Below are 26,575 nucleotides of genomic sequence, written 5' to 3' on the forward strand. Positions count from 1 at the left end.
GGCAGGGAGAGGGAGAAGCAGACTCCTCATTGAGCAGGGAACCCAAGGCAAGGCTCGATCTCGGCACCCTGCAATCATGACCTGAGCTGAAAGCAGACCTTTAACCGACTGAGCCACCCAGGTGCCCCGAGCAGTAGATATTTCTTAGCATATTGCCAATGACATGAAGAGATTGTTAATGCTGGACATTAGGTACGAAATTATTGGAACTATGTCTGGAAGTTCAGTAGTCTACATAGTGGAATAAGTTAAATAATACAGCTATAAACCAGCTATGGCAACAAAGAAATGAGTAAAGAAAACTGACCGATATTAAGAGAATTACAATTCAGATCATTCTTTTTCTCTTGATAAGCAATAGAAAAATGGGCCAAATATTGTTTCTCTGAGTTTTAGCACATGCAGGTTGCATGTGTTTTTTATTGGGTGTGCGGTGTTCCAGTGATATAAGTGCTTTTCTGACATTTTTTTCACGATCTTCGCCCTATTTTGTAGTTAATACGACATTCAACAAATAATCCTTCCTCCGTCTTCCTCTGATTGCTTCAAGGTGACGACACAATGACAGGCGATGGGGGAGAATACCTTCGGCCCGAGGATCTGAAAGAACTAGGTGACGACTCGCTACCCAGCAGTCAGTTCCTGGATGGCATGAATTACCTCCGGTACAGCTTGGAGGGAGCCCGCTCTGACAGGTAGTCCCCTAGTCCTGACCTTTGGTATCAGCCAGAAGGCAATGCGACCCTTTTTCATGATGATGATAAAAAAAAGTAGACATAATTAAGTATACTTAATAGGTACTGCATGTTATATCTTACTGCATCCTCGAGCAACTTGAAGTGCCCATTTTAAAGAACAGGAAACGGAGGACTAGAGAGTTTAAGTGACAGTAAAAGTCAGATGACTAGTAAGAAGCAGAGCAATAAGTAAAGAGCGCTCTACATTTCAGTATAGTGTTTGTAATCATTTACCACTTTTTTCTCAGGCGAATAAAAAGGACCATTTTACCTTATGGGTATTTTTGTTAGTGGTATAGATTCTGTGACTGAAAGGGTGTTGTGAAGAAGGATGAAAAAGAAACAAATTCAGAAGGAAAGTGCCTGAAATTGATTTTCATGAAAAAGAATTAGACCCAAATCCTCCAAGATCTTGAATACAAAAGCAATCTGAGCAAAATCTGAAGGAGCACAGGTTTTATAGACAAATCTGAAGAGGTTTATGTCATATTCTACAGTATAAAATTTCTGATTATTACAAACTAACCCAACTGGTATTTGTTATTTTTTGAGGCAAGCTGAATGAGAACATTCCATGGTACTTCATCAAAAGATTGACTGCCAATTTAGGTTAACATATGGTTGTCCGTATAGTGTCAAGTTTTTCACTAGTCAGTAATCTTAGATTTGTAGTTTTAATCTTGGCTGTATTCTAAGCTGTAGTTAACATATTTGTAGTTTAAGAAATATATACCTTAAAGTGTAGTTAATTCTAAGTGGATAATTAGCAAAAGCAAATTTTTCTTGGAGCTTTCCAATGAACATCGATGCCTCTTCCCTACTTTTTTTTTTTTTTTTTAATGATTCAGTGTGCATATAATAAGTACCTTTCTGGGCTGCCTTGTGGTAGGTGCTAGAGGTACAGACATGACTGGATTTGATTGCTAAAATCATACTTTGATGGGATGTGAGAGAAACTAGGCCAGTAGTACCCACAGAGTATAACTAAAGCCCCAGGGCTCAGGCTTCCTAGAGGAGATGAGCCCAAACTGAGACAAAGTGATGAGTAATGATGGTGAGGAAAAGGTGGGGAGGGCATTTGAAGCCTTAATGAGATCATAAGCAAAGCCTCATGGTATATGAGAGAAGGAACAGCACAGTTTTGGTAGAGCATAGTGAGAAGGAGGGGAGAGCTTATCTGCGTTTTGGATGGCTCCCTCTGACTATACACTTAAAGGATAAGTTTTAGAGAGAATTGTCAAAGGGCCAAACCTGGCAGTTACAAGCATCTGAAAAACTATGACAGGAATATTAGCTGAAGCTGTTAAGAGAAGACTTGACATTTAACCTTAGTTGTAGCAATCATGGAGAGAATTTGGGAAATGACAAATTTGAGAGCATATCTGTGAGGTAAAAGTAGCCAGATTTGGTGATGGATTTCATGGGATGGGTGAAGAAGAGGAAGAATGTTTGATTGACCCTTTGGCTTCAGTGACGTAGATGGACGGTGGTCCTTGGGGTCAAGAGTCACAGAAGAGGGAGCCACTTGAGGTGAGAGTGGGGGGACTAGTGACGGGTCCGGTTTTTTATATACTGGGTTCTGACATACAGATAGACTGAGGCATCACAATCTAAAATTTCTAAGACAAGATTTCAAATTTGGAGAACATGAAATTTATGGCCTTAAACAAAGTCATAATAATCTATAAATAATCATATCACTGTCAGAGGGAAAAAAACCCTTCATTTCCAGCATGGTCTGTTTTATTAAGTTCTTGATCTGATCCTTTTTCCTTCTTTGAAAGTACTAGGTTATGGAAGATTTAGAACAATACTTTCCATAAAACAGGGTCCATGGTTTGATGATTCTGCTTAAACTGAACACTTACCAGCATGTAAAGATGGTGTATGGAACAAACCAACCATGGTCTGTTCTCCAGGTCCTCATAGCATTTCTAGAACCGCAGATTGTATTCATGATCTCCAACATGGAATTATAAGCAACATCTCATTTTCATGGGTTTCTTGTTTCACTGATTTTTTTTTTTAATTTCTTTATGCAATTCAATGGGAGTTTTCTTTTTTTGGTAACCATTTTTACTTTTCGTTATTTATTTGGTATGCTTTCAATAGTACCATGCCCAGGTAGGTATTAAATAGCATGAAAACACTGTGACACTTCCTGGATACATCCACATTTCCCTGCTCACTGTGCAATGTGTGTAGTATGTGTGTGTGTATATGTGTTGGCAGGAGGTGCTTATATTCTAGAATTATGGATTTGTTCTCAAATTAGGATTTTTACCTATTGAATTGGACAACTGAGCTAGAAGGGTGAATATATTACCAGAATACAAGTCTGTGACAAGACTCTGGCCTGACTTTTACTATCACAGCCCCACCTTGTGGTTGATAAAACATTAGCATGGCTTCCCCAAAGGAACCTAAGTCTGTGTATGGTTGGAGATGGTAGAAAAACTATTCTGATGCCTAAATTTTACATGAATGCAGGAGAACAAAAATATGAACAATTTAATGTAAATTGATAAAAATATATCCAAGTTCTTATTATTTAGATTTGACGACCATTTTATTATTGCTTATAAATTAAATTTAGTGTAAAATGCTAAGTATCAATGGGCCACAGAAGCTTTTCCATGCATTAAGCAATTGAAATTTTTAGATATTTACTAGTTTAATAAGGTTCAAAAGCTTCATTAATTGAACCTCTAATACCACAGCTTACTAAGATAGTGATTATTACATTTTTGATGAAATTACAGACTACCTATTATGTGTCCATAAAGTAGTTTACTATAGTGCAGAGAATTAAAATTTAAGACCATAACTTTTGGCACAGTCCTTCATTGAACAGCACATACAGACTTATACTCCTATAGATATGTGTTATTATGAATTTATTAACTGAATGGGATGACCTCTGACTTAATGAAAAAGAAATGTATTGGATCATAAAATAATTAACCTTGTTTCTAACGTTTTAAGTCAGGATAGAAAATTTTTTACCCAGAGACTTGACTTATTCCCGATGTTTCTGCTGATCATTATTCCATTACAGTAATTACTCTACTGCTAGAATATTCTAACTTTATTTATTTAAGTAAATTCTGTATATCAGAGAAAAGAGCAGTTAGAATCTATAAAATTGATTAAACATCCAGTTAGCATTTTAGAAGGCAGTAAACAGGAAGCCAGTAACACAGCAGTAGAGATAGTTAGGCATAGTTCCAATTCATTCCTTCTCCCTTGCTCCCTCTCTTTCCAACTTTTCTCACTCCCTGTCTCCATATCCTAATATTTTTCTCTCTCTACCCTAATCTCCTTTTTGGTTGTAAGTCAACTCTTTCTTTTTTTCCTTCTCCCTTCTCTTTCTTTTCTTTCTTTCCTGTTGGGACTTTAGCAAGGACAAAAAATAACACCAATACCCCTTTTCCCCTCCTGATTCAAACCAATTGAGAGAGAGACCTGGGTATCAGGTAGATAAATATCAAAAATCCACCTTTATTGTTGGCATATTAGTTGCAAAATACAGTTCTGTGCTTGGAGCCAAACGAGCTCTTTCATACCTCATTCCTACAGAGACAGACATCCACCCAGCTATGGTCTCTCCCCAAAAGTGGCGGTTGGGACCTGGCTGTGTTTTTGCCAAGTTTAGACCTTTGCAGTGGTGGCAGTTACGTCACTAGACAGTTACGTCAGTGACAGGGTCTCTACTTGCTGTTGTGAGCGGGCATGTCGAGTCCTATACCTCAGTGCCTCTTGCTCCTTTTGCACTGTTCATCCCCATCAATTTAGCACCTTTCCATGTATAAAGTTACAGTTTAGATTTTTGAATCCTCAAGCCACAGATAGAGATTCGAGGTTAGGCCAAAGTCGGTCCTAGCAGCCTGCAGCCTGTTTATGACGTGCACCATCAAAACCCAACTGCACACCTGTAAAACCAGCCCCAGGGACGCCTGGGTGGCTCAGTTGGTTGAGCCGCTGCCTTCGGCTCAGGTCATGATCCCAGGGTCCTGGGATCGAGTCCCACATCGGGCTCCTTGTTCTGTGGGGAGCCTGCTTCTCCCTCTGCCTCTGCCTGCCGCTCTGTCTGCCTGTGCTCGCGCTCTCTCTCTCTCTCTCTCTGACAAATAAATAAATAAGATCTTTAAAAAAAAAAAAAGAATTTAAAACCAGCCCCAATATCGTTCGGCTGCCAGGACTGAAACCCCTGCGGTTGGGCACACAAAGGCATCTGGGTGGCCCCAGCCTTGGCTGCCAGAGCCTCAGTCTTCTCTAAGACCCTGTATAACATAAAATTGTGAGTTACCAAGTTAGATTTAGATTTCATTTCATTATAAGCAAAGATTTGTACAGGATCAGTCAACTCCTTTAATTCATGTCACTTGCCTTCTAATATTCCAGGTCTGTTTTGGGGACATAAAAACTACAGCTGGGGGCACCTGGGTGGCTCAGTTGGTTAGGCAACCTCACCTTCTGCGCAGGTGACGGAGTCCCAGGATCCAGTCCACATCAGGCTCTCTGCTCAGCAGGGAGTCTGCTTCTCCCTCTGACCTTCCCCGAATCTCATGCTCTCTCTCACTCTCTCTCTCAAATAAAAAATAATAATATTAGAAACATTTTAAAAAAATATTTATTTGAAAAAAAACAAACTACAGCAGAATAGGAAGGAGAAGGCCCTCAATTACTATGAATTATCTACCAAAATGATGATTTCCTCAAAGATAATGGAAGTTCACTATATTGACACCTCATAAAAATGACAGTATACAGGTTACAATATTAGGTGTATTTGAAAAATGAAAATAGCTTCTACTAAGAAATATGCTAATCTGACACTTAGTCCATAATTCTACAGTGCTTCACTGGCCAAATACCCACTAGCCGAAAGTAAATGAAACTTTGCTTCTATAAATATTATGAAAGCTTGCATAGCTTTTCCCCTATGGGCTTTGGGCTACTATTTTGAATGTGGATATTTAATTCCTGGACCAATACGAATAAAATACAGCTTCTGTGAGACATCAGTCTATTTGTCATTTGATCGTATAAATTGATTAGGAAGGAATGAATTGCACTTATGCAAATGTCAGGTTTTGCCCATCACATTTGCATCTGTAATTCAGAACTCGGAAATTCTGACGTATCCAAAATATAAACCCTTGATTCCCAAGGCCTAAATCCCATTTGAAGCCAAGCCTCGTTTTCGGTTGTGTCTCTGGCAGTTTGTTTCTGTGCTGACAGATGTGTCTGTGTCCTGGGCTGGCGCTTAGACTCCGTTTCTTGCGCTCTTGCGTCTTATTGCCACAGCAACCAGCACTCTTTGGTGCCTCACTCACCACACAGAGGACGTGCAAAGGGAACAATGCTGCCCTTTGAAATAGCGTTGTTGGAGACACCAGAGACAAACAAGAGGAACTCCACTTCCGCAGGAAGCATGCCTCTGGCTGCAGTTCATTTCACTCTGTACCTTCCAGGGGAATGCACCCGCGGGCAGTCGCTCGCTCGCAGTTGGACAGGAGGGGAATGAGGCATGCAGAGAATGGAAAATGAGCGAAGAGGAAACCCGCGCTTTCGTTCTGTGCTCTCTGAGGGTGGTCTCCTTCCCCCCGCCCCTCATATTTTTCTTAGTTGCAGGGAGGTTAACGTTTAACACAGACTGAACCAGTCTATTCTGGCATGATTTCCTGTGTGAATCTCTGGTCCTGGCAGTAAGTGAGCTACAGTTTGCTGGTTTCAGACATTTCTGGGGAGAAAATAAATCAGATTAGAAGTATCAAATTTTAACTTCTGGATTCCCTTGTGCCCTTGCCATTGAGCGCTAGGAACCAGTCAAAAGATGTGTTCGTTTAGTTGTTGGACAGAGAGGTAGGGCGACACAGAGACCTGTGTTTCCTTCTCCCATGGTTGCAATTTGTGGCCCCCTGGAAGTTGCACTGTTAGCTAATAGCGCGCTTTTTTCACTCTCCTGCTCGGCTCATCCTTCCATCCTCCCAACCCTGCTCCTGCTGTTGGTATATGACCATGGCCTCCTGCCAACCTACCAGCCTCCGATCCTTCAGTTCCGACAGGTCTCACACCCTGAGCCATGCCTCTTACCTGAGGGACAGTGCCATGATTGACGACACAGTTGTCATCCCCAGTCACCAGGTACGTGACTTTTTACTTTGACGTTTCAGCTTTCCAGAGAGCTTTCTGACAGTACCTGTTGCTGGAAATGTCCAGAGAAAGTTTTTGTCTGAAAAGAAATCGTCTTAATTCAGTTGACAAGCTGGGATAAGAGTTGGAGGGCTTTTCTCAAGTGATATCTATACATTGCTTGTTACTTCAGCTAGACTGAATTCTTCTGTGGAGGTTAGATGTGAAAATGAATGTCTTTCTAAAAATCTCTGGTAAAGGAAAAAGTGAGATAGGGTGCATTGAAGGTAGGAAGTGAAAGGTACCTGTGAAAATATACCTTGTATTTAAAATTGCTATCTGTTATTAGAAAACCATTAGAGATTGTTATGGGATATTTTAATCTTAGATGTGATTTTTATCAGTTTCGGCTGGTTGGATATAGAGAAGTAGATGGGAATACCTGCTCTCTGCCAAGACGATTACACAAATGTGGTCTTACGTCATTAGTATAATTTAAATAGCGATGTGTTATAAAAGATACGTTTTAATGCCTCGGTCTTATACTTTTAAATGAAAAGATGGTAATATCACCTTCCTGTGATACCACTTTTTAGAGTTCATTATATTTTATTTAAGTGAAGGAAAGTATTTTTATTAAATCCAGTGCTCTCTGTATTTAGGTGTCAACTCTAGCCAAGGAGGCAGAAAGGAATTCTTACCGTCTCAGCTGGGGCACTGAGAACTTAGACAACGTGGCTCTTTCTTCCAGCCCTATTCATTCAGGGTGAGTAAATCAATATTCTGTATCCAGATCAAGAGGTAAAAAGAGATGAGCGTGAAAATAACAGCTTTGTCCAGTAGCTTTAGCTGATGGCTAGCTTACAGGGGAAGTGACCTTTGTTTAAACTTGTAAATAACAAAGTTTTATCCAGTGTGGACTCTACCTACACAAATGAACCAGCAAAAAGGGTTGAAGTCAGCATAGAAAAACGACTGTTGTTTTAAAATAACTAGTAGAATTGCATCAGACAGCTTGCTCACTAACCAGAATAAACCAGTGGCCTCCTTACTGTACACATTTTGTCTTAAAGACACCTTAGAAAGAGGAGCAGGATCATTTGGTTTCTAGAAAGTTCTTTGTACTAAGATTACCTGACTAGTTTAATAAATGCCTTTTCTCACATATCTGTGCATTTAAAATAATGATTATGGAAGTTTGAATCACACAAATATATAGAGGAGTTCATATGCTGTTTGAAGTAGGGATATGTCAAAAAAGATAACCACTTAGCTTCTCAGCCACCTTCTAAAAGTCATCCAGGTAATATGTATATCACTACTAAAGAAATGCTGCCTGTTTGTATAAACTCATGAAAAAGTAAGACTTTGAGTTAATAATTTTAAACATACTTAAAGAGGTTTGTAAGGTGTAAGAATTCAATTATGCAGAAAATAATTTTCTTAAGGAGTTTCAAATTGTAACCCTCTTGACAATTGGGTTTTCCCTGACATTTTGGTAGTTTCAATCTATGTAGTAATTTTATTATTATATATAAACTTTGAAAATTTTTTTCACTTAATCACTGTCATTTTCCTTTTTAAAAAGCCCCACTTTTATTTTATCTGTGCAGTACTTTGATTTAACTTACTATCCCAAACTCTTTGTCCATAATCCCCAGAACTATTTTGAGTGGTAGAGCCTTTCTTGTTTTTATTATTCTAAAATATTTTCTCAGAAAAACATTTAAAGATACTTGTCACTGAAAATTTGGGACCTTTTAGTCTAATTTTCTTCTATAGGCTCCTAGAATATAAAATTAGTCATACAGATACTGAAATTAATCATAATACTCTTTTCCTTGTTAAATAAGTAAAGGCCAGTATCCTGATGCAAGAGTCATTTCAAGGGAGTAAAAACCAAGTTAAACCTCATCCAAATTTACTAACATATTTTTAGATATAAAATGAAATAATTAAAATCTGACATCTGTAGATTATTCTAAAAGCATAACATTGCATTATGCTACTGAATTTCTCAACCATCCTAAGGGGAAAAGAGGCTTGGACCTACAGTATCAGAGGATAATAGAATCTAGAAACCATAATAAAATATTTGAAGACTATATCGAACCTACGAAGTGACAAGATTATTTTAGGCAAAGTGTGATTAACTATCAGTAGCTGAATTTGCAAGAGTCAAGGTGTTAAGTGATAATCCTTCAGTTTTCAAAACAAATACTTTATTTTTTTATTTTTTAATTTTTTTAAAGATTTTATTTATTTATTTGACAGAGAGAGATCACAAGTAGGCAGAGAGGCAGGCAGAGAGAGAGAGGGAGAGGCAGGCTCCCCGCTGAGCGGAGAGCCCGATGTGGGGCTCGATCCCAGGACTCTGAGATCATGACCTGAGCCGAAGGCAGAGGCTTTAACCCACTGAGCCACCCAGGCGCCCCCAAATACTTTACTTTAAAAAAGGAATTTCTTGGGGCGCCTGGGTGGCTCAGTGGGTTAAGCCTCTGCCTTCGGCTCAGGTCATGATCCCACGGTCCTGGGATCGAGCCCCGCATCGGCTCTCCACTCAGCGGGGAGCCTGCCTCCCCCTCTCTCTCTCTGCCTGCCTCTCTGCCTACTTGTGATCTCTCTCTGTCAAATAAATAAATAAAATTTAAAAAAAAAAGGAATTTCTTAGAATCTTTTAACTGCTGAAGGGCAATAACATACTCAGCTTAAGTATATCAATATGCAAACTGATTGTATAAAATTAGATAAATGCATAAGCAATTCTAGTTGCTAATGATGCAGTAAGAGCATCCAGTGGTTAGAAGTTAACTACTTGTTGAGATAAGGGTCTTTAATCTCTTCATCTGTAACACACCAAATTTTTTATAAACTTCAAACATGACTACTGATTATAAATAATTTCAACTCTGGCTGTACATTAGAATCACCTTGGAGCTTTAAAAAATATACCCAGGCCCCAACTCAAACCAATTACAACCAAATCTCTCTTGCTGGGGCCTTAGCACTGGCATTTTTTACAAGCACCAGTAGTCCAAATATGTGTGTTTTATGTATTCGCCACACCATTAGAAAGGAACAAATTTGCTCAATTATTGGGGAGATCTAGGTAATTAACGTATACCTAGTTCTTTCAAAAAAAATTCTTTTTAATCACTTCCATTCACGTATTTGTTCTTCCCACATTGTTGAATTCTACAAAGTACCAAACGTTGTGCTGGGCAGTAAGGAAAACAGATAAGCAAGATCTAGCCCTTACTTTTAAGAAACACACCTCTCTGTGGTTGGAAGATGATCCGTGGGAGAGAGATAACATGGTGGTTAAGAGCGTGCTTTGGGGTTAGACCAATCCTGACCCTGACACTCAGTATGTGAAATTGGGCAGGTTCTGTAAAATATCTGAGTTTGTTATATTATGGACCTCATAGAGGAGGTTTATGGATTAAATGCTTCTTAAATAATTAGAATTTTTCCTAGAAAGAGTAAGTACTCAATAGATTATAGCCATTAGTATTTATACAGCCCTCATATACATCTTCCAGATCCTTCACCAATTCCAAATCAGTTAAGCAGAATGTATTCTGAATCCTCTAAATGACAACACCACTATAGTACAATTTATAATAGTAACGTTTAACCTGTTATTTTTATCAGGTAATCTGTCATCTAGTGGGGCCTCTAAAATTTGAACACAGTGCAACAGATGACTCTAATGGGATGAATACTTATGTTGAAAACACAAGGATTTTGAGTGTCATGGTATTTGAAAGCTACAATGATATTAAAGTATATGAATAACTTTCATAATATCATCTAATAATGATTTCTTTTTTTCAACTTGTTCATTATACATGACACACCTGTGTAGTAGTAGTTTTTATGTATTTTTTAAGGAACTATGTTTTTCCTTAATTAAATGGGAGAATTCCTAAGCCACTTCAAAATCTGCCCAAAATCTAAGAAATAAATGATTTTTAGAGGAGATAACAAAGTCAGCTTTTTTATGCACATGCTACTGAGTTTGTGTATAATGTTCTATTTGATTCCATAAAGGGATTTTTGAGAAATTGAAGACACAACTTTTACCAATAAGCAGTATTAGTAATTTTATTTTTCCAATGACTAATTGTCCATGACTACAAAAGAGTAGGTATCAGTGCTTAAAAAAAATCTGTTCTGCCCAATATATACAGCCAACATCTGTCCAAAGAAAGACTGACAGTAAAAATTTTTGTTTTTGTTCTTTGGATTGTGTTACTGATTCACAATCTAATCAATAGTCATTTCTAGCATCCCAGTCATGATCATACCAACATAAGCTTGGGCAAGAATTTGAATTTTATAATTCTTCTCCATTTCAGACGTGCATAATGAATTAACAAATGAAAGGCACAATTTCTAGTAATAGTTTTGTAATTCCTTTTAAATGTTATTATTTCAGTGGTGTTATTTTTATAGTTCCTTAATGCCAGCCAAGTGCCAACAATTAAATGCTACTTCATGATGTTATGTTACAAAATATTATAGTAACTAGAAGTCCATAAGAAAGTGATCTTTTAAAGGACTTCTTTTTCATAAAAACATGTTGACAATTTTGCTGTGAATCTAAAGCTACTCTAAAAAAATAAAAGCAGTTTAAAAAAAACCTGTGAAGCCAGTTGGTTCAAATAGTGGAAGTTGATCTTAGAACCTCAAGAAAGTCAAGACTGTTTCTCATTTTACAGTATTAATATTTATCACATACCTAGATCAGTTAATTTAGTTGTTTATGTATTTCAAACACCCTAGTTTTTTTTAAGGCACAGGAAGGTAAATTCCTTGGGATGAAGAAAATTATTATTTTTTAAGATTTTATTTATTTATTTGAGAGAGAGAATGAATGCGCATGAAAGGGGGAAGGGCAGAGGGAGAAGCAGACCCCTTGCTGAGCAGGGAGCCTGATGCCAGGCTCCATCCGGGAATTCCAGGATCATGACCTGAGCCAAAGGCAGTCACTTAACCAACTGAGCCACCCACGCACCCCAAGGAAATTATTTTTTAAATGTCAAAACAACTGTTTTGTAAGGTTGGATTTCTGGTCCATTAAGCATGTATCCTTTTGTATATTGTCAAGTGCTGAAAATGCAAGTGAATCGTATGAAAACTTAGGGAGGGTTTTGCAGAAGAGAAGACTTGGGCAGAAGAGGCATGAAAGGACTGTGAAGTGGGATTAGACAATATGATTAGTGAGGACGGCAAAGCACAAAGCAGGGAATGAAAGTCTTAAGAAAAGCACTCTTTGTTTGCATAGTGTTTTGTTACCTACTGTAGGTAATTCATGTTACCTGCTCTACCTTAGAGTAAATGCTACTGTTTGTGATTGAGGCTATTCTTTAAATTGTGCCCCTTTTGTTTGCCTTTCTTTGGTAGAAGCCCAAAAGGGCATTACCATTATTTTGAAAGTATTAAAAAAAAGTATGAGCGAAAAGTTTGGAGACACACTATGCCCATCAAATAGAAGACTCTGTGATGTTCATTGTAAGAACCCTTGATGTTTTGTAACCTTGTAGACCCTTAAACTTGGCCACATGGCCTCCCCTAGCCAGTACTGAATAAGGCCACAAATCCAAATCCAGCGATTTTGTCATATCCCCAGGTCCCTCAACTGGGAGTCACCGTGAACCCCCATACCTTGCTCTTCTCTCCGCATTTGCATAGAACTATATCTCATTTGTATTTCCATCTTTTTTTCGATGAATACTGTATTGGTGTATAAGTAATATATTTCAGTTGAAAGTCACTTCTGATTTCCTTCTTTATATTTCACTTTATCCATTCCTTCTCTGTGCTGAAGTATCTGTTCTGTTGCAGCCGCTCCTCTCCATGTCTTGATCGTGACAACAGCAGGTGAACTTCTGCATAATTCCTTCTCTGACCATGCGGCCTCCCCCTCTGCCCCTTTCACCATCTCCTTCTGCATATACCCCATCTCAGGATGCTTTAGTGTGAAGATACCTAGCCAGAGAAAGAGACAGATTTATATTCTCCAAAGCGTGGCCATTGCTGAATTCCCTTCCTCTATGGCGGAAAGAAAGTGGGTACTTTTTTTTTTTTACCTCTTTGGAAATCAGGCGGGGTTGCACCAAAATTAATGTAGACCTACTGTGAAAGCCTATTTTGGCCATGGGTCTCCATGTCTCCATTTCTTTTTGTGAGAAAAAGTGCTCCATAGAGCTGAAGAATGTCATTTCTGGAAATTATGCAAATTGGGTGAGCTATTTTAAAGTTCTATTAAAGGTTATGATTTTAAGTGTCACTTAGCAGGGTTTGTTTGTTTGTTTTTTAAGCTATATTCTAGGTGACCCAAAGGCTGAAAGTTTATTAATAGTGCCTTTCCTTGCTACTACAGTTTTAAGTGAAACCTTTTGCTATTTTGGAAATTGTGCTATAGGGTGATGCTAGTCAGTGTTCTAAAAATATCTATTCTTTATATTTCAGTAAGGTTATTTTTAAAGGTTTTTAATCAGACTGCTGATGCTAGTATTTTTATTATACAGTCATGTACCATGATGCTACAGATCATCTACAGATAACACAATTTTTATTTTCCACTTTTGGAAATTTTGTATCCTTCCTTTTACTTTTTCTGAAACACACACTAAATATTATGTCTCTGTACATGAACACAGTGGATAATAAATAATTGGTGATTTTAACAAACTAGAGCCAATTTTTTTCAAAGTGATTTTCCATCCGTTTTTCAGTCTAAGGAATTCAGAGGACGAGGAAAGAATTAAGGGAATTACAGAGGAGAAAGAGCTCGTGATGTTTTCTCACATAAACCCAGGAATCAGATTTAATTTAAGGTCCTCTTGCTATGTGTATGTGGATCACTGAAGCACCCTGAAGACTTTTTTTCCCCCCTATTTTCACCCAATAACTAACTCTGAATGCTGTAATCTCCTCCCTGTCCCCACCCCATGGTCCTGGACAAATTAAAAGTAAACCTAAGGATTAGTAACTTTTGGGGTGGAGGACGCTGTCCTCAAAAAACCAGAATCATTGTTTTCTGCTGCCTCCTCTGAAAGCATGTACCTGTTTAGCTAATCAAATTGTGTATTTGCAGGCAAATCATCTGCATAATAATGGTGGACTGCTTTTGCTTTTTATTCTTTTTAAATTGTGATAACACTGTATTCTCACAATTTAGAAAAACGTCAATAAGAATTTCTATTTTGCATGATTGCTGAATTTCCTTTGGAGAGTAAGATACGCAATTAAAGCTGAGTATATTCTGTTATAAATTTTGTCTGTACAGTCTTCAGTCAGTGTTGAGTGCAATGTGTGTACATATTTTCTCCAAAACTGTTCGTTGACTGTTTTAACCGTACAGCAAAATAATATATTTTTCTTGGAGTAAAAGCAGTTTATTTTCCAAATAAAAATTCTTACAAAGCATCTGACAGTCATGAAACATTTCAGTAGGTTTCCTAACTTTAGTTAACAGGAAATGGCACATAGAATTTTAATACCAGATCACCATAGAGTTTATTTGGCCAAAGTCTCTCATTTTGTGGATGAGAAAATTAGAACTTGAAGACAGGAAGTGACTTGCTTGATGTCACAGCAACAATTCAAGACAGAAATCGATTTAATGATAGCTGGCGTCCAGGAGAGAGCATGGTACTTGCCGGATTTTGTGCTCTGTGATGATAGTACCTTTATAGCTTACTTAAATAGTGAAGTTCATAAACTAGTAAAAATTCCACTGTCACATTAAACTGCTTTAGCAAAGTTCCCAGTTCATTTTAGATATCTGATAAAAGTTAGTTTCTTTCTTTTTTAGGTATTGTATCTCACTGTAATTTTTAAGACATTTGAAACACATAAAATCATCTGGGTTTAGGGCAAGGAAAGTGATGTGAACAAGCATTTATTGAATTATTATTGAATTCTAAGTGCTTTTCCCATGCATGGTTGAATCCTCACTGCACCCTTAGTGGTAATATTATGATTCTCCCTCATCGACAGACGAGGCTTCATTCTTCAAGCTCACAAACAGCAAAGCTAAGCATTAGTCCCTACATATATCATTTCCTCTGGACGTATTTAATTACATGTTTTTACTTTAATTCCGTTTATCTCCAAATGTTTGCAGGTTTATCTTGTCCCCTTTATAATCTCCTGAAGAGATGAGAAAATCATATTTACTTAATCATCTCTAGTATGTGAGCTGATTCATCTCATGACTCATAGCTTCCAGCCCTGGACACTTTCCTGTGGTACAAAAAAGTAAATGGCCTGTTACAGTCTGTTTTTTACATCGCAGAATAACCTTACTAATTCTACCACCTATCCAAATTGTGAAACCTTCTGATATTCTGGTGTTTTTAATAAAAGTGTTCAAATGCTTACCCAGTTGTATATTATAGACTATTGGGATTGACTAGCATGTTTTATCTAAAAGACTTTCCATTAGCACTTGAATCATTATTTCTCTTATTCCCTCTTATTTGAAACAAATCATTCTTTTAGTGTACAATTCTGCATATTCAGCTTTTTTGTTAGTTGTTATTCTGTAATTACATTATTTGAGTCTGATTTCTATGGAGTATTTTCTTGCTGAACTTATAAACATTTCTATTCATTTTGACAACTAATTTTCAGTTCTTTCTTCTAACCTTTCTGTTTCTCTCTTGACCGCTTTCTCTTTTGCTTTCCTCTCAACCCTCCAGCTTCTGACTCTCTCTCACTGCCTCTTCCTCCTCTCCTCCATCTCCCTTCCGCTCCTTCTACTCTCCCTTCTTCTCTGGCTAAGGACAATTCTCTTACTAAAACTTGTCACTTTTGTTAGACTGTTAGTTCCTTTAGTTAGTTGAGAAAGACACAAAGGCTTGTTTTCTTTGGAAATGTGATTTTTCTTTTCTCTGAATTATGCAGATTGGCACCTTTCTTTTCCCAATTTGCTGTGATTGGGTGCAGTATTTAAGTATTACTTTCCAGATCTAGAGAATGCTGAGACTCTTACAGTTAAATATATCTACTTGCAGATTTCAGTCTTTAAATTCTTTTATTTTGATTTTCCAACCTTTTTTCTTTCTTCATGAAATTTTCACTCCTAATGGAATTGTTTCCTGTTATATTTGAACTCTTGATTTTTGGTTGCTCCCATTTTCTACCAATCATCTGTCAGGGGAAATAAACATATTGAGTCTCTCTTTTTTTCTTTTTTTCATATCAGGTCTCTTATTTGGGAGCAGGAAAAGACCTGTAGAAGAAGAATATTTAACATTGAGTGTAGTCCTTCCCAATGATTCTGCTATTTTTTGAGCTGAAATATCAGAGTGTAGTAATTTGAATGAGTTCTGACTGGATTGGCTGTCTAGAGACCAAACAATTAAATTACCTTCAATTTTGCTGCCTTTTCTCTGTATTAGAGATAAATATATACAACCTCTTACAACTTGCTCTTTTCGTTCTTCCATTCATTCAATTATTCAACAATTATTTATTGACTGCGTACTATGTGCTCCATGTACATTGTGCTAGGTGCTGGGGGAACATCGGAAGAACAAGGTCATGGCCAGTATGGTACTTACATGGCTCCTTTATGTGGTCATAATTCACTTATTGACCAGGAAGCAAAGTAATTTTGAGTAAGAGCTGCTTGGCAGGAACCATTATGTTTTCACTTTCAGTATCCTTAGTTCCATGCAGGGTACCCACCAACAGGAGGGTAACAAACATTGCATCCTTCTCAGACATGGAAAGGGAAATTATGGAATAAATGAGAACAAAAGAGGATTTCAAAAGGAACGGTCAGTGACACAAAATCAGAGAAAGGAATCAAACATGTAGTTATTGAAACATTGTTACAGCTAAGAACATAGCTACTGTCACTCACTTGTTTTAGAAGATGCACCCCTAGAAGTCATTCTCCATGTTTTTCTAGTTGAGGACATCATATAGGCCATAAGTCATCACTGGAATAAATATAATGGAAACACAATAGCATATAACATAAGTGTGAAAGCTTCCTAAATGCCTTCAAAAGGTAGAAAGACTGGTAAAATTGAGTAGATATATTATAATAATTTCTTAGGAGTTTGAGTCCCTGTGTTGTTCATCAGTGGTGAAAGTAATCAAAAGATGAAAAAACGATTAGGGAAAGTCGGAAATACTGAAATGCATCTCGAGAAGCACTGATCAAAACTTAGTGTCTTTGCCCCTAGCTTTTATAAAAATTGACATTAATAGCCTAGTCCATTCAAAACAAATAAAATGGAGAAGAAACTTTTGTATTCATCTAGAAGTGTTACAAGTTTTTTCCCAACCTTTTGAGTAATACTACCTTTTAAAAAACTAATAGAATTTTTTTTAAAGAATTCATACTTAGACTAGTAATAAGAAAAGCAACCAACCTTTTTTCATTGTGTTTTAATAAAGACCAGAAACATCCACTCTTGAGTACTAAACCATTGATTATACTCCCCAGTTTTTGCCCTATGCTAAAAACTTAGAAGGCTGGTGTGAATGGTAGTTCTAGGCTGGCTCCTGCATGCCGGAAGGATGGTGACGGCTCTTCTCGTGGTCTCATTCTGCATGACGGGCTTCAGGAAGGCACTCCGGCTCTTCTGCATCCATTTTTATTACTAGCAACAGGATTTCTGTTTAATAGCATGCTTCATGAGTTCTGTGTAGTGCGATGAAGAAGATGCTAACATATTTTTCATCACTTGTCTAAAAATAACATCAATGTATTGTGTTTCTTTCCTATAACTTACTTGGATAAAATATCTTCCAAATGTTTTAAATGTTGTCATGGATGCAATATCTACACGTGGCGAATCTGATGTAGTTCTTGGGCTGGTTAAGCTCAAGTAGATCCGTAATACACCTCTATGTTGCTTTCCTCTTTGTTTGGCGTATAAAATCTTGCAAATGCGATGAAAATTGGGATAGACCATAATGTAATCTGTGTAAGGGTATATACACTGTTCGTTTGTGTCTTTGTGTATATGTGTACAACACTCGGATTGCCTCGTTTAATTTTCACTCCTTGAGGAAGTGAGTACCTCCAAGACTTTAATGAGTGTTAGGACTATCAGAGTGAAAAGAAGTCAAACTAAACTCTATCAGGATCCATGAAGACCATCACACAAGAGATAACATGAAAGTTTAAAACTAATCCTTTCTCTTGGTACACTTAAAACAAGGAGTCACTCGGATTATAGTTCTTTTATGCATGAACAATTAACTTAGTAAAATAACAAAATAATAGTGCTAGAAGCCTTTACATTTCTAAATTTTTAGCTGTGATTTTCCACATTGAGATTTACTATAATTTGGGGGAAATCATGAGGCACAGATCTCTTCCATCAGCATGAGCCCAGGGTCTCTCACTTCAAAACACAGAGTGGGGGGGATTTATAATCCCACTTCCTGCCCACCCCATCTTTGCTTCAGTTAGACCAGGATGGCAGAGAGCTTCCTACTTAAGATCTGAAAAAGTACATGTCAACCAGTGCTGATTCTATCTAAAACAATTAATTTTTGCTTTTCCTTCTCCATGAGAATGCAGTAAGTTAATAACCTGCATCCTGGGTGAGATGATGTTGGAGCAGGATGTGTGAACATGAGCTTGGTCTTGGGAAAAGGCCTATGGATCTTTTTTTAAGTCCTAGAATTATATTAAAATGGGTTGGACAAGATACAATTTTGAAAAGTCAGGTTGGATTAGTTTAGAAAAACTGTAGTTTGGTCTCTCCTCTCTACTCTATCCTTACATTATTTCAGCATGTGGATTTTTCAGGACACACCTAGACAGAAGCAGAGGTCTTTGCATTTATAATGAAAGAAGACTCATCAGTGTTCATTATATAATTTTATTCCACTTCCTAAGTCAGTTGGACAGATCTTTAATGCCCAGTTTGTATTTAATATCACCATTGTCAACAAAAACTAGCAGAATTCTTTAGGTACAGATCAAAAGAATGCAAAGGCTAAAACAACCACACAACAGAAATAAAGGCATTGGTATAAAGTGAAAGAACTCTTAAGGACAAATAGTGTGCCACCATGCAAATAAATGAAAAAGAACAAAGAATTAAGAGAAAAAATTACTTGACAAAGCTCTACTGTCTGCTTCCAGCATTTCAAAACGCAGCTCATCTTCTATTTTAATTTTTAGTTTCCTGGTTAGTTTTATGGTGGATGCCCGAGGTGGTGCTATGCGAGGATGCAGACACAACGGGCTCCGTATCATTATTCCACCTCGGAAATGTACTGCCCCAACTCGAGTCACCTGCCGTCTGGTCAAACGCCATAGACTGGCAACAATGCCGCCAATGGTGGAAGGAGAAGGCCTGGCCAGTCGCCTGATCGAAGTTGGACCTTCTGGTGCTCAGTTCCTTGGGTAAGGGTTTCTGCTAAACCTCCCACTTAGTCACCGATGACCTTGTGTCCTCTACATGAGATCACTAGGATGGAATGAAACAAGGTACGTAGATAACATTATAAAAGAAGATTGGCCCCTGCAAAATTATTTAAAAAATGGCAAGTAGCACCTCAGTGCTTGACTCCAATCACATGCCTCTTGTTGTAAGGCATTAATGAGTTCGACATTCAGGTGAATTATGATTCCCTCTCTTTGGATGGGACAATAGCTTCTAGGCTCCCAATGTGAATAATCATGTTTTAACTGATGGTAGGTATTTTTTGTTGTTGTTGTTCTTAATTCTGAGACTCACATGGTAAAGTCCTAAAGAAAAAGTACTACTCTATTCCAAACATACATTTAAAGTCCTGTGTAGTTACAAAACAGAACGATTATCTTTGGAAAGCAGCATTGTCTTTATAAGATATCCAAAAATTTACTCCCTCTGATGTGTCGTTTCTGTTATCAAAATTGCTATCTTGAGTCTTAAAATTATACCAACAGTCTCTGTAGTTGTAGTTTTCATTAAGACAACAAAATCAAGACCAACTTCTGCCAGGCTCATTTTAGCAATTTTGAGCAGGGATTGGCATTTCTTCCTTCTGTTTGTACCACTGCTATTATATATGAAGTGGTGTCTCAATGTGCCAAGAAATGACTGGCTACTGCTGAAAACCAACAAAAGGATCAAGTTTTGGAGGGGGACAAGTTTCAAAATATTTTGAAACAAATCAATTGTATTTAAGTCTTGTCGTATCAAGTCTTTGTGCTCAAAAATTGGGAGAAAATCCTACTAATCATGAACTCTTTGCCAGTGTCGTTTGGGGGAGAGGATTTGCTTTAGAACCTGGAGGAAACGTTCTAAAGCCTTGTAATTTGGAGCAAATGATTAACAGGTTGCTGCAAATTATGTTCACACCTGAAAAGGGGTGTCTGTATTCCCCAATTATAGAAGCCACCTCCTATGTCCTTCTAAATGACCAGAGACTTAGAAGGAGCCTGTGAAGTTCTGGGTTGCATCGGAAATGCCAGTATGGTTGGAGTAATTGCCCAACGATCCCTTTCATCTTCTGTACCAGGCCCTTTCCCCTCCCTTATGCCCACGTAGTTTTAGGCTTTTTACTAAACTTCACATCTGTTGAGGAATATCCATGAAAACATCTGCCCTCTCTACAGAGTCAGAGTTTTTATTATATTCCCAACAGCTTTGTCTTTCCTGTGGAGCACATTTTTTGTTTATTTTTTTTGGCTCGTGCCCTGGCAGTGAACGTAACTAGGGACAGATCCAACAACACCTAAGTGTCTCCTTCCACTCGCCTCCATTGTACACTCTGGGTCTCAGTTCCTTGCTCTTTGTGACAATGGAGGGGGCAGAACCAAACGCAGTGTGAAACCAAACTTCACCCTGTTGATCAGCCGGTGACGCCGGGGTTCTGTGGAAAACAATACCTGAAGCTTACTTATGTTCTTTCTTTCACTGCTGCTTTGGATGTACTCAGTAAACTTCACCTGCCAACGGCTCCTCCCCCACTTAATGAGGGAGAAAGTTTGGTCAGCCGCATCCTTCAGCTGGGGCCTCCTGGAACCAAATTCCTTGGGTAGGAGTGACTTAAAACAAATTGATGGCTGCTGGCCCCCATTCTTCTCCTCCTTCTGCAATATGATTTCTCTTTTTGTCATTGTGCCCATGACATGTCCCTCCCTATGATTTAAATTCTGTATAACCTATCTTTAGTGGACCATTTCTGACCCTTGTGGTATGTGACTTTTTATTTTTGAGTGATGTTTTTTATATCTTTTCCCTTAAAGTGCTGTGACCTTCATTTTCGTTTAAAGCATGAGATCTGCCTAGTTGTACTCTGTGCTAGTTATGATGTTGTTATAATAAATTCAAAGTCTGTATCAAAGCAACCTGGACTGAAAAATCAAAAGTCTCTATAAATTTTGAAAGTGAATGCGACCTAAAAACTTCAGGGCTGTGCATGTTCTGGATCCTGAGTCTAATAGGCATGGGACACAATTGGGCTGTCTGCTGAGGTGCTCAGTTAGGGCCACACTGTGTACACATGCCTATTGTTCCCTTGAATGAAAAAAAAAAAAAAAAAAAAAAGCAAAAAACCATGAGTGCATGTCTCTTTAGTTCCTGAGTAGTTAACTTTCCTGACATCTTTTCATTTACAACACATCAAATTATGCAACATTTGAGCCATTTTCCTTCTCAAACCATTTTGTCATCTGCACCTTGTAGAAAATGTTTTAGGAGATTGGCACACATCATGGATATGCATGCACATTTCTTTTGGTTAAATGTGTTATACTTACATTGATCAAAGGAGAAGTTCCAGAATGCCACATGCACTCACAGGGAAACATTATTTGGCTTAAGGTAGCAGCATGTCCCTAAGGATTGGTGCCCTCGAGGTGGAGTGCTACTGTGTGACCATCTCCTAGCCAGTGGGCTCTGGAGGACAGCCTGCTATGCCCCGTCCCAAGAAAGAGAACAATTCCAGGTCACTTTGCAACAGACAGAGTCAAGGTGCTTGTCTTGCTGTTGGTCAGCTCTTGTCCACACTGAATGTTCTGCCTTGCTATGTCAGGCCTGTGATCGTGGAGATCCCCCATTTTGCTGCCCTTCGAGGAAAGGAGCGGGAACTGGTGGTCCTGCGCAGTGAGAACGGGGACAGCTGGAAAGAGCATTACTGTGAATACACTGAAGATGAGTTGAATGAAATCCTTAATGGCATGGATGAAGGTACTTTGTATTAAGGGTTTTAAGAGAATTCTAAAGAGGAAGAATTAAAATGATCTGTTGCTTTCTGATGACCTAGGGTGGTGTGTATGTGTATGGGGCGGGGAGGCGAAGCGGGCTTAGGTATGTGTGGTCTTTGTGTTATTTTAGTGCATTAGAGGATAATATGATTTCCTTTTAAAACTTTTTATTAAGGAGATAACGAAAATTAAGTTCACTCAAACTTCTACATGTAATTCAAGCAAGGCGTCAGCCAGGGTAGAATTTCATATACACACCTACACATAGAGTTAAGAATTTCCCCCCCCCATTGGGACTTTGATTTCCGTAAATCCCAAATCCAGTTTGCGCCATCTAGCCACAGGTTGAAATATCTCAGTGTGACTGAAGGGAATTGGCTCATTGTCTGGCCTCCTTAGGCTGCACAAAAATGAAGTTCCAGGCCTAATACCAGGAGATGGGTTTCACTTTGTTTTTTAAAAAAGATTTATTTATTTATTTGAGAGAGAGAGAGAACTAACGAGTAGTGCGCAGGGGCAGAGGCAGAGGAAGAAGCAGAATTCCTATGTGGGGAGCAGGGAACCCTGTGTGGGGCTCGATCCCAGGACTGTAGGATCATGACCTGAGCTGAAGACACATGCTTCACCGTCTGAGCCACCCAGGCACCCCATGGTTCCACTTTAAGTAACTACACAAATAGGGCAAGTTCTTTGCCTAAGCACCAAGAGCGGTACAGAACTGGACACACAGTGTTCTGGCAATTTGTCAAGTTTACCAGGCTTGTAGACTACAGCCAGAAGCTTCAGGTGTGGCTTCCGAATAGTAAGTGTAGCTGAACAGCAGCCGCTTTAGTATTTGTTTCTGCATCCTGCTGAGGTGGAATAAAGTGGAATAACCCAAGAGGTTGATGGAAAATTATGCCCTCTGGATGCATAGGTCAGTCCTTTATAAGGACGACTGAAAGATCAGACTTCTTCCTGATAAAGCTTGTTCCATGCAATATTTAACTGCTTCTGTTTCTTGGAGCCATTTCCTTTATCTGCATTTAGGTTTAGGATACTTTCCTCTGAGATATACCGGTCATTAACACTGCCACAAGCACTGGCGTCTTGTCCTTAACTCTCCATAGGTGTATAAAACCTGTTTTAAAACAAAGAATCAGATTTTTATATTTTTATGTTCTCTGTGCTTGGAAATGTGTTCTTTTGTATGTATGTGCTAGTGTTTGCCAGTCCACAACTCTCCGTGATCCCTGAAAATTCAGTGATCCCCTTAGTGCAAGTTTTCTGCCTTTTAAACCAGTCCGATTTTCATATTGCCCTAGATATCTACACTAATGCAATTTACAAAGAGCCCATTATCCTATCTTCCTGACAGTAGATGATATTTTTGGTAAGTTAATGGTTTCAGAGGAATACTCAAACCCTGAATTCATAATCACTGATTTTTTTTTTTTTAAACATCTGACTCTTTCAGAGACAACCATGTCACTAGAATAAACACACAAACACAAACGTTACCCTTAGGGGACAGATTTTTATCCCTGTACTCTTGCCCTGAGAACTGAAAAGGCTGTGTTTCTTCTTAAAACTGCAGTAACTGGTTTTTGAGCTAACTTTGAAATTTGCAAAGAAAAGGAATCCAGAAGCCATTTCCTCTCCCTCATGTGAAGCAAGTAGAGGACAGATTTGTTTCCATTCCAGGTTTGCCCTCAAAACCCTTCATTTACAGAGAGTGCTGGGCCCTGCACTACTGCTTCTGGAACTGGATGCTTTTCTTTTCACAGCGCCCTGGAAAGACCTAGTTTCCTCAGACAAATAAAATGAGCAGACTAAATGCTGATAGGTCTTGAAAGACTGGAGGGGTTTTTGTGTGTGTGTGTTTGTTTTTGTTTGTTTGTTTTGTTTTCTGGTGTTGTTAGGATAGTCTTGCTTTTTAAAAATTTTCCTATTATTTAAAAAAAAAAAAAAAAGTTGTTTTGCTTTTATGCTTGTTTACTATTAACTGTGCCCCGGAGTTTGCTAGAATGGTTTTGGAAGGAAATCTTTGCTATATAAAATGGGTCATTTCTTGTCTCAGTGCTGGATAGCCCAGAAGACCTAGAAAAGAAGCGAATCTGCCGCATCATCACCCGTGACTTCCCACAGTACTTTGCGGTGGTATCGCGTATCAAACAGGACAGCAACCTGATTGGCCCGGAGGGAGGCGTGCTGAGCAGCACCGTGGTGCCGCAGGTGCAGGCCGTCTTCCCAGAGGGGGCGCTGACCAAGAGGATCCGTGTGGGCTTACAGGTATGCCCGTGTTGGATACGAGTTAACCTAACATGGATTTTTACTCTAGTGGTTCAAAGTCAGCTTTTCAGGTGGGGAATATATGGTTAATGTGTCAAATGATCCACAGGTGAGCAACAGCTTCCCTTAGAGATGGGAGGTCTCCTAAAGTTTTAGATGAGGGCTTAGTACTAAACTTACAGTTGCTGTATTTGAAGTCACCAGACTGATTTCTGAGCTAAGAAGAGATGCATTGAGTAAGAAATTTGACATAGATATCGACATATTGAAATATATTGATATCAATATATATCAATACATATTGATATACTGTGCTATTTTCTTTCTTTTAAAAAGGCTCAACCTATGCACAGTGAGCTGGTTAAGAAGATTCTAGGCAACAAAGCTACCTTCAGCCCTATAGTCACTTTGGAACCTAGAAGAAGAAAATTTCACAAGCCAATTACCATGACCATTCCTGTCCCCAAAGCTTCAAGTGATGTCATGTTGAATGGTTTTGGGGGAGATGCACCAACCTTAAGATTACTATGCAGCATAACAGGTGAGTCACATAAGACTCTGCTAATAGAAAGTTCTGAAAGAAGAAGCAGATTGTGGTAAATACTAAATTACCTTTGTCATTAGATACCTGTGAGGTTATATGCATTAATTCAGGAAAAGCATTCTAATTTACTAGGCAAGTGAAAGGTGAAAGAAAATGAACTAATATTTATCAGATATAGCTTGTATGCCAAACTATTAGACATTTTATATGCATTGGCATTTTAGTCTTTACAGTGGCTCTATGAGGAAGTGTTAGCCCTATGCATTGAAAAAGAAACCAAGGCTGAGAGAAGTTCTATAACTTGCCTGGTATCATACCATAAATATTCAGCGGAGTTGGAATTCAAACCCAAATTTACATACCTCAAGGCCTAAGGTTTACGCCTTCATGTAAGACTTCATCTTTTATTTTCCATGTAAGACTTCATCTTATATGAAAAATAAATAGCATCTTGAATAATTATACTCAGAAGTTCAGACATCTGTCTAGGAATGGGTTTGTCTTTATCATTGATCTGTTGAAATAACTTAGGAAAAACAAAGGTTTTTAATAATTAACTGAATTTCGATCTTTTTAGTTAGAAGTTGCAGTAGCTTTTGGACAACTACCACACTGTAGAAAGACATTCCTAGAACGCTGGTTTTTTTCTGCTCAACATTATCACCATAATGCTGAGAGAAAAAAATCCACACAAATAACCTGTGTTAGGACTACATCATTGGACTGATAATTTCCCTATTTAACCATAACTACATTGTGTTGGCATTCAGTAAATATACTATTGTCAATAGGAATAATCACCATCCCTGGCTGTTTAGGTATTGTTAGCATTTTTTTTTTTTTCATTTCTCCTCCATATGGAAAGGAATGTTCACTTATTTTGCTCTCTAATTCTCCCTTCTTACTAGTGTTTTTTTTTCTGTACTTATGATAGCAAACCATTGACACCTTATCCCATAAGTTTAATAATATGACAAGATTTTAAAATGCACAGGATACAGTGAGTATAAAGGGAAATCTTATGCTTCATTTTCACTTTCCCAATTACCCATTTGTGATTGTTATCAGCATTCCTGGGTGTCATTCCCATACCTTTTGTTCCATGCGTATACGATTAACCTTTCTATAATGTGCAACATCGTGGCATGGAAGCAAAAGAAAGAAGACTGAAAAATGTCTGTGACACACCTGCCCTTGTAAGTGATCAAATGAAGATACCACCTGGGCCTAGACACCATCGAATCTAGTTATTCCAGCCATAGATCCTCAGATGGGGTTGTACGAAACATGTCCTTAAATTTATTTGTTAATTTAAAAAACCATGTTAACCACAGTGCTTGGATTTTTGTGTTTTGCTCTGTTATATGGTTTTGCTAAGAATTCCTATTTTAGAGGCCTGTTAGAATAAGTTTCCATGAACTTTCTCTGATAACACATTTTCCTTCTTTAAGGAATTTTAGTGTCGCAGTTTATTCTCATCTCGAACATACATTCCTCCTACAGTGCCTTAAGACTATTTTATCCTTATCTATGCCAAGGTAATTTCCCAGTCGAATGAAAGTCCATGTCCGCCTCCATGGTGATCTTTCTGTACACAGAGGCCATCCTTCAGCACTCATTCATCTGTTCCCTCACCTTTTAGTATTACTGAGCTCTTAATATTTTCCAAGCATTTTTTTTTTTTGCCAACCTTGAACTGCG

General features: G+C 38.2%; 1 protein-coding gene across 18 annotated transcripts in view; it reads left to right on the plus strand.

Annotated features, from left to right (window-relative positions):
* The window catches only part of ANK2 (ankyrin 2), a 235,435-nt gene that overhangs the window by 167,007 nt on the left and 41,853 nt on the right, over positions 1–26,575 (plus strand). For 9 of the 18 annotated variants that reach the window (XM_047718259.1, XM_047718267.1, XM_047718260.1 and 6 more), the window contains 7 exons: positions 551–695; positions 6,785–6,887; positions 7,538–7,641; positions 19,045–19,269; positions 21,888–22,042; positions 24,119–24,330; positions 24,667–24,871. In XM_047718259.1, coding sequence (XP_047574215.1) covers positions 551–695; positions 6,785–6,887; positions 7,538–7,641; positions 19,045–19,269; positions 21,888–22,042; positions 24,119–24,330; positions 24,667–24,871 — 1,149 coding nt within the window. Of the gene's footprint in view, positions 1–550; positions 696–2,849; positions 2,862–6,784; positions 6,888–7,537; positions 7,642–12,725; positions 12,762–19,044; positions 19,270–20,789; positions 20,889–21,887; positions 22,043–24,118; positions 24,331–24,666; positions 24,872–26,575 lie in introns of all 18 variants that reach the window. The other 9 variants (XM_047718254.1, XM_047718258.1, XM_047718262.1 and 6 more) reach the window with 4 other exon arrangements.

The sequence above is a fragment of the Lutra lutra genome, chromosome 2 (genome assembly GCF_902655055.1).
Source record: "Lutra lutra chromosome 2, mLutLut1.2, whole genome shotgun sequence".
In the NCBI taxonomy this organism is placed as follows: domain Eukaryota; kingdom Metazoa; phylum Chordata; class Mammalia; order Carnivora; family Mustelidae; genus Lutra; species Lutra lutra.